Source organism: Echinops telfairi, unplaced genomic scaffold, assembly GCF_000313985.2.
Source record: "Echinops telfairi isolate 266 unplaced genomic scaffold, ASM31398v2 ScPeMD7_3533;HRSCAF=4204_0, whole genome shotgun sequence".
Taxonomy (NCBI): Eukaryota; Metazoa; Chordata; class Mammalia; order Afrosoricida; family Tenrecidae; genus Echinops; species Echinops telfairi.
The window spans coordinates 31,810,840-31,819,487 of NW_022107431.1; the positions used below are offsets into that span (position 1 = coordinate 31,810,840).

At 43.3% G+C, this 8,648-nt stretch overlaps 1 protein-coding gene across 1 annotated transcript; it reads right to left on the reverse strand.

The window, feature by feature from the left end:
• Nucleotides 1-1,101: 1,101 nt before the first annotated feature.
• Nucleotides 1,102-7,649, reverse strand: SMIM28 (small integral membrane protein 28). Its single transcript, XM_030886850.1, has 3 exons — nucleotides 7,539-7,649; nucleotides 2,295-2,638; nucleotides 1,102-1,234 (listed from the first exon to the last, which is right to left on the reverse strand). The coding sequence occupies exons 1-3, from the start codon at nucleotides 7,647-7,649 to the stop codon at nucleotides 1,102-1,104; spliced, it is 588 nt and encodes a 195-aa protein (XP_030742710.1).
• Nucleotides 7,650-8,648: the final 999 nt, after the last annotated feature.

Sequence of the window (8,648 nt, forward strand, 5' to 3'; positions counted from 1 at the left end):
TCTCTGCTTATTACCACAGAAAATGTATGCTTTCATTGAAATAGAGGCAGTCACAGGGCTAGTTGAGCTGCTCTCTGGTGTGTTTCCCATCTCTCTACCCTCCTCAGAATCTGATACAGACCTGATGCCAATGCCTTACCTCAGGGTGCCCCAGCCCCAGGCATCACACGCAGGTGTGGGACATTCAGCTAACAAGGCAGGGCTTTTCCTCAGTGTTTGTTTTTAATAGCAAGCCATCCTTTTCTTAAACAACAGACCTCTCCCCAGTAAATCTCTCCTTTGGTCCCAAAGACCATGCTAGTCCCAGTGAAGGGATTGATGGTCCCATTCTAAACGATCCTGATGCGCCCTTGGCAGGGTCAGGGACTCTGCTCGCTTTTAAGTAGGCAACCTCGGCATACTGGCGCCAAATCTGAGTTCTGTTGGCAGCAAAGGGGGAGGAGGGATGTGCTGGCGGCGGAATTAAGAGTCCTCTGCAGAACTAGCTTATTAAATAAGGAAAACAAAGAAGGCTGTCTGCTGACCTCATTTCCATTTCTTTGCTTCCCTTCCCCTATGGAAGATTAGGAAATTGTTAGCACAGTGTTCCTGAAAGAAACCTTATTGATCTTCACCCAAATAGCTTGTACTTTGCTTGAGTCCTCAATGATTCTCTCTCTCTCTCTCTCAGATTACATGAAACAAGACATATTTTTGCTCACTTTTTATTTTTCTAAAATGGTACCACATCGCATATTAGCATAAAAATGGTCATGTTAAAGTAGGGGGGAAATGCACATTCCCCTCCCTGTATTTTTATCCACAAAAGGCTTGCCTAGTTTTATGTTTCTTTAATGTGAAAGAAAAAAAATTGCCATATAAATGATAAATGATGGCATTAAATAAAAATTTAAGAACTATACATGTACCTCCCTGTCTCTTCTCCACCTCCCTGAATATCCTGATATGGAATCTCTGGGCAGTGTGCACAGTTAACAACAGTCAGGTTGGCAGTTTGAGTCTACCCTGGGGGCCTACTTCTGAAAAGTCCCAGACTTGGAAGTGCTAGGGAGCTCAGTGCTGTCCTGCATGAAGTCCCCAGAAGTTGCAACAGACTCATGGCTACTGCATGTTGTCCCCATCATGACCCAGCTTCCCCACCGACAGAGATTTATATCCATTCAGTGTCTTCATCCTGCTGATAGCCCTGAGCCCCACCAGCACTGTGGGCTGAAATTCCACGTTTGCAATGTCCCTGGGAGAACGTGGTCACAGTAAAAGTGCTGTAGCCCGGGGCAGAGAAGCCAGGCTTCATGTTCTGCCTCGGACATGGGGCAAGTCACTTAGTTCGAGCTCCAGTGTTCACATCTGTCCACCAAGAGTTTGAACTCCGTGTGGGTTGCAAGGTCCTGTGGGAGCTAATGAGCTGTGATTCTCTCTACCATGGGATGCAACATTTTGGTCTCTAGTTCCCACTGTGGCGCTGTTTTCTGCTCTGTGACTGTTGCTTGGTGATGATCACAGTCAAAGCCAGATAATATGGTCTTGCTACACTCTCTCTCCTGCCATGGCACAAGTGACCCTGATGATCTAGGGCGAGTCCTTCTCCCCTAGCTTGGCCACATCCCTCTCCCGGTCAAGGAAGCACACCAGAAGACGAGCGAATGAGAGAGACGTGGCACGTGAGATAATGTGGGAAATGCCTGATTCATTTTTAAGTAAAATGTTTGTAGGTACCTGGACTTTCATTATTAATATTGAAAACCAAGTTCTGTCTTGAAAACCTAAGCCCATAATTTGTACCACAACCAGTGACCACTGCAGCTCTAGATGTATCTTTCACGGCTTCTCGAGCCTTCTGTGCATCTTGAAACTGTAGCCCATGAAACTATGAGGTCCTGAAAAACTGGTGGAGGAAGAAGAGTATTCCTTTGTGGCAAAAGCAGTTGCCTTTGGCTTGCCTGGTGCTTTCTTTTTCTTTGTCTTCAGAGCTAGTGTCAATGCTCATTCTTTTTCTCGACATACCGAATTTCCCTCCTTTTCTCAGGTGTACTGTGTAGTTTCAGAAGATGCAGCCTTTTTTTTTTTAAGAAAGCCAAGAAGAAACTTTTCCCTAAGGAATTTGACATGGCTTCAAGAAATAAGACACTTCTCCAGTTGACCCCCGGCCCAGAGTCTTAACCATCAAGGAGTTGGCCAATGAATGGTGGCTTGGGGCATAGTTACCCTTCTGCAAGACCGAGGCCTGCTCTTTGAGGGGTTTCTAAGAGCATCTTATTTGTGCTAATTGCGGTCCAGGTGAGGCCCCTTCATACCGAAGGACTTTATCTCGGTCTCCTTCTCCAGGGTCTTTCCTGGTGGCTTCCTCATAGGAAGGCGGCAGGCCCACAGAGAAGAGAGCCCCCTCTGCAGGCAGGGGCGAGTATGGGAAGCCCTGCTCACTGCCCCAGGGTAAGCCTGGCAGAAGGTCAGTCACCTCTCCCGTTGGTGGGTGCTCGGGGAGGTCAATGCTGAAGACCTGTCCCTGTGGCCGGGGGGCCGTGCAGCGGCAGTAGAGGAGAAGCCCCAGGAAGAGCAGGAAGAGCAGGACGGTGGCCGGCAGGAGGATGCACAGGAAGGGCTCCACATCGTCTTTGGTGGAACTTGTCCTCTGGGTGCCCTGGAGGTAGGGAATAGACGAGCGTTAGGAGAGGGGAGAGCAAAGGCCCTGCATCTCTAAGGCCGCAAGTTCTCTTTCCTCATCCTGTATTTTTCTCGCCATGCGACTCAGTGTTGTTGCGTCCACAGCGACCCGCTAGGATAGGATGGGACTGCCTCTGTAAGTTTCTGAGACTCAGCCTTTACAGGAGTAGGTACACCATAACAACCTTGTCTTCAAGGATGCCCGAGAACAGAGGAGAAACGCCCATACTTCCGAAGTGGTAAGTACCGGCAGACATAGATAGGTAGCCCATGGCATTGTGGGAACGTAGATGAGAACCCTAGCAGTGTCTTGGGCATAGATAGAGGAAAGATTGGCTGTAATCCTCAGATTGCCAGGACTTTTCTTCTGCAGCACTGCTGGGTAGGCTCCCACCACCGACTTTTACGTTGTTGTGTGTAAACCATTTGTCCTACCTAGGGACATTTTCCCCATCATTCATTTTAAAATCACTATAACCACTTATTTATACCAAGGAGCGAACATCCTGAGCTAAAGTGGATTTTCCTCGTAAAGTATGAATTCAGTCGGAATCCCCAAAACTATGTAGTGCTTATATAGTTCCACCAAAGTAAACTCTAAAAAAGACATTTAGTGAGTAGATCCACTATTCATTCTTTGAATAGGAACGCATGCTATGTATGTACTGGCTATATGTAAAGCCACTTCACCAGTGAGTGTGTGACACAGTCCTACGCCATTACACCAACTTGGACATATGCCACTCACTGACAGGAGTGCGTCCTGCACGTTGTGCAGCCATCTCCTCCTCAAGTTGCAGTTATCAATCTGACCTCACACGGGCCATTCTTCAAAAGAGCAAAATGTTCAAAATTTTAAAAAAAAGTTCTGGTGCCAAGAATACTTCCAGGGATAGTTTGTTTAAGGTTTAATGTTTAAAGATCATCACAGGGTAAAACTTCAAGGACTCAATGCCTCTAGAAAGTCTGGCTTCCATGGAGAAATTGAAATTCTGTTCTCCATTTTTCCTCCTTTTAAAAAAAGTTTTAAGACAAAATTCACACATCACACAATTCAATAATTGTTCAACCACATCAAGGATAATTGTGTAATCATTATCACAATCTATTTCAGAGCCTTTATGCATTCTCGTTTGCTTGTCATTCATTAATTCCACATTATCCTCCAACCTCTCCTGCCCACACCCCCAAGAAACCGTTAATCCAGTTACTGTCTGTAGATTCACCCATCCTGGCTTTCATATACCTAAAAGCACACAAGACCAAAGAACCAAAAAAAAAGCCAGTAACACTAACAAACTAGAGAAAAACCACAATTGAAAACAGAAAATATTAAAAACTAGAACTTTAAAATGGATCAAAAAGAAGGTCTGGCGTAAATTTTTACCTGGCCACACCTGCCATAATCCACTTTCCAGTGCACTCTCCATGAAAGAAATGCTTTCACATCCCCGGGGCTATGTTTAGAGGGGTTCACTGGAGGCTTAAACCATGTGCATTTCTCCTTTTAGAAAATACAGGTACAACATTTAAATCAGTCAAAAGGTGGGTCAAACAAGATGTTATATATTTTAACCTGACTATATTTACGATATGGGAGCCCTGGTGGTATAGTGCTCACCAGTGGGGCTGTCTTCTGCAAGGTTAGAATCAGTGTGGCAGAGGCCACCATCTAGTTCTTATGGGCTCATGGCAAAAGAGATAGCTGTTCATGTAAACAACAGAAAGGTACTGTTTCCTCCCTCAATTCTTCCATCTCCTTATTCCTTTATTGCTCCAGGTGGGTAGGGATAATTTATTGTACCTTGGGTGGCTGTTTGCTAACTTTTAAAACCCAAGCACTGCCTTATGAATGAGGAGATAGAAGAGAAATACTTAGAAACAATGTTGGATCCATTGATTAGGCTGTCCCAAAAACTAAAGAGGAAGACTCAACAAGATAGACTCAACACAGTGCCTGTAGCAACGGGCTCACATATAGCCCCACTTGTGAGGACAGTGCTGTACTTGGTTGTACATGGAGTGGCTGTGAGCGAGAACCGTGACTCTACTGTACTTAACAGCCAAACCTCCAAATCAAGGAAAGTCCTCAAGGTGTTTGGACCAGTAACGCTGTTTTATTGCACAAAGTTCATATGGGAACAAACTCTTACATGGTTAGGTGTTTGTCCTATATAAAAATAATATTTGGATTTTGATTTGATGGCTGACAAGTGAATTTAAAGTGCTTTCAATGTTGTGCACCATTTGTAGGGCATAGGAAATTTTGACTGTTTTAAAGAAAACTGCACATAACTTCTTAGGCAACTAGGAAATACAAGTTCACAAAAATAATGGTTCCTGGTGGAGTAACTAATATACCAGATATGAGTTGATGCGTCAATAGCAAGAGACAAACTATCTGAAAAAATATCACCTTGAATTGTGTTGCCATTTTCTTTTAATAAAGCTAGAAAGAGCCAAGTATGAAAGAGTTTCTCCATCACAGAAAACACACAGTAACAAACACACTAGTGTCTACTCTTCTGGAGAAAAGTAAGAGATTCCAAGACTTAGATCTCTGATACAGTAGCAGCTCCTCAAGAGAAGGAAACGCAGTTCTAGTACCATAAAAATGGACAATGTCGGAAACCCACAGAGGCAGCTGTATTCTGTCCGATAGGAAGACTATTAGAATCTACTGGATCGCGTTGGTAACTGGATCTACAACACCTCTCCCCCACTAATAGTTTAAAATAAAACTTATAATTAGACCATGAAAACGAAGGTTCTTAATTGTGTTGAAAATGGCAAATGGTTTGCTGGTCTTGAGCTTGAGAGACGAGGATTATCTCGCATTGCGTTTGTAAACTCTTATACGCTAAAGAACGTACAACGGTGTGTGTTTTGACTCGATGTTGCAAGATTTATTGACTGTTTGTACAGCTGGGTATCTTGCCCTTGAATTAAGATAAGTTAGCTTAACATGCATGAGAAAGAAAGGGCTTTTAGAAATCAGATCCTTGTCTTTGCGGTTGACAGCAGTGGCCTTCCAATGGCTGTGTGATGACAGACTCTTCACTTTCTACGCCGAGCCTTGGTTTTCTCATCTATGAAGTGGAGATCAGATTATCCACTTTGGAGGGTTAGCATGGCAACCAAATGATCATGTGTAAACTACTTGGTGAATATTTATCTATTTAGATCTCAGGGTTCCAAATGGTCCAATTGACTCAAAGTCCTAAAGAGGAAATTGAGAAAGTGATTGACCGTGTAAGGCTAGAGAATACAGTGAAAATAAGCCTGACATCAATAAATTTTCATTTTAAATTGTTAGGGACTATCAGAAAACATTTCCATAACATATTTTATTGATTGTTTGAAAGCCATATTTCTAGGCTTGGGTTCTTTCTGTTTTCTCACAATAATCTAGTCGAACAGAATTATTAATGTAAATATCTTTTATGATGTTATAAGGTACTTTAATTATAAAAGCTATCAGAATGGATGAACTCATAAATGAGTTTACTACATGTATTAAGAAATCAAATTAGAGACCAGAGGAAATGTAACATTGATTTGTTGCCTTGTCTTGCTCGATCATTAGAAATGTTACAGCTCTTGTCAAACATTTCAGTTCGTGAAACAATCACTCTTTGTAAATTCATGTAAACATGGGCTATTTTGTATAACTTATTTTTCTTCATCAAAAATAGGAAGAGTAATTGTGTCTGATCAGCTGTGAGCAGTTCCCTGGACTATATACATGGTAGTTAATGCTCTATTTCAAGGATTACATGTAGTAGATTCTATCATTTACAATTACATCACTTAGGATATTGTCAATATTTGTTGCCAAAATACGGACAGTAAGATACGGTGTCATCTCCTCCTGGAATCAGATTTTCCACTGTCCGAACACCGAATGGCACCAGAAAGCTTTTTCTCTACTATAGCAGCTTAGGATGGTTTTCTTGAATAAAGAAATCTTATTCCCAGCTATGTGTACAGAATTAAAGGGCCCCTTTCCTATGGTCTTCTTCATTTATTTGCTGCCTCATGTTGGTATATCGGTTAAAAAGCGTGTGAGTGTTTGATGTGCAAAGGATGTCTTTCATTTTATAGTCAGATGTTTGGATTTGTTCGCTCCCCTCAAAGCTGTTTAGTGAGTCTTTCCGAGGTGGTTTCTAGTGGCTCCAGGCCTTTGCTCGGGGCCTGGGTTAACTGGTTAACATTGGTTAACTGGTTAACATTGCCAGGAGTGGCGCGGTTGCTGACAGAGACAGGTCACAAAGGGCATGAGAGCTTGATGCAGACGCCAGTCTCACCAGGTGATTTTCCTGAAAGGAAACCCCTGGATTGTTTCCTTCTTCCGTGTGGGCCCAGCGATCTTACGCTCCATATCAATTCTGTCTTTTCACGTTTCTACAATAGTTCTTCCTCCACACCGTCTAGACTCCGGGAGGTTACTGTGCTGACGTGCCAGGCGATCTGCAACAGTTCCTAGAAACAAAACCTCGCTCTCCTCACTGCCGGGAGATGCCCGGTTTCTCTGAACTCCTAACAGTGGCCCTTCTACTATCCCAAGAGGGAAAGGGAATACAGCTATTGTTTGCTCAACAAAGAGCACATTTGAAACAAAAAGGCTCACAGCATCTGTTAACACCTTATCAGTACCTTAGGACATTTTTTGAACTTTAAACTACATTTGTGGCAAGTTTTACTTGCATTAAAAAAGAAAATTCAAATGTGCAGGTTCATTGCCATGTACGATGCTAATGGATGGACTTAGATATGCAAAAGGCAAAATGTTGAGCTCCCTAAAACAAGAGGCAGGGTTGATTATTAAAACTAAGAGGATGCAGGGCGAGGGAAAGGCAGAGATGCTAGGTACAGACCTGCAGCTGGGTCTCCACAAGTGGCAGGCTGGGTTCACTGGTCAACCACTCATACGTCCCTCGGCCAGCCGGTCCAAACTTCTTCCAGCTGCTGCCCAGCAGGCCCCGCATGCTTTCGTTTGGCCAGTCCCTGAGCACCCTGCCACCTTGCTGCCCAGATTTAAACAGGGCTGCTGGCTCTTGGCTCAGCTCCAGCTTGGATCTGTTTGGCTGAGGGCTGTCAGTGTACGCGTCCTCTGAGGAGTGGCAACCAGGAAAAGAAACCAAAGAGACCGCTTAGGACGGACACTCCTTAAACTCTGTGCCTCTGGATTGGTCTTCTCTCTCAGGGCTGGCATCAGATAGCAGGCATGGAGTAGCATTCACCTGGAGACATTCCAATCTGCTGTTACAGGGCAACAGAGGGTCTCTAACCTAGTGAATAAAGGTTTGTTTATGTTTAGATGCAAATAAGACCCTCTCCCTTCCCTCCCACTCTCTTCTCCAGAGACATCCGAGCAAGAAGAGCTACCCAAGCTGAATTCCTTTTAATTATTTCTGGATTCTATGATATAGCGAGAATGGGCTGTTGGTAGAGAAGTAAGGAGTCAATAATATTTTACTGAATTATTTAGCTGAAAGATGCCTAATGAAAAAATTGTACAGAAGCCAGACCGACAATAGGTTAGATTATTTGGATGGAATATTCTCTGGTTCAATTTTTAAAAAGAAAGAAAGAATCAAATTACTAGTACTTAAATGGTGTTCCTTCTGGTTATATTGTGAACTTAATAAATAAAATTATTTGCACCATGTTTAAGATAAAAAGCTGTCAGTCTGAACGTTCACAGGGATAAATTGGGGAAGTTTAGTTCCACCTATTGAGCATTTACATATAAGAAATAGTGGTTGAATTTCCCTACATGTTTGAGATAGTTAAAGTTTATTGTGCCAACCTGGCCGAAAAACACATGTGGAGTTAATTGAAGGGCAGAGAGATAAATGGCTCAGTGAGCCTCGCCTTTCTAGTTCTCAGGTGGGTCTCTTGCTTTCTGATGGTTGGACCAGGCTGCAGCTTCCTTAGCCAGTTCCTGATTCAGCTGTCAAGGCTCACTTCCTGCAAGATCTCCC

What these genes read in the sequence shown, in the direction of transcription:
- SMIM28 (XM_030886850.1), bottom strand. Translation starts at nt 7,649, where the DNA reads ATGCGGGGCCTGCTGGGCAGCAGCTGGAAGAAGTTTGGACCGGCTGGC. An exon ending in TTGTGGAGACCCAGCTGCAG is followed by an intron (nt 2,639 to 7,538) that starts GTCTGTACCTAG and finishes CCCTACCTCCAG; the next exon opens with GGCACCCAGAGGACAAGTTC. An exon ending in GACCGAGATAAAGTCCTTCG is followed by an intron (nt 1,235 to 2,294) that starts GTATGAAGGGGC and finishes ACGTTCTCCCAG; the next exon opens with GGACATTGCAAACGTGGAAT.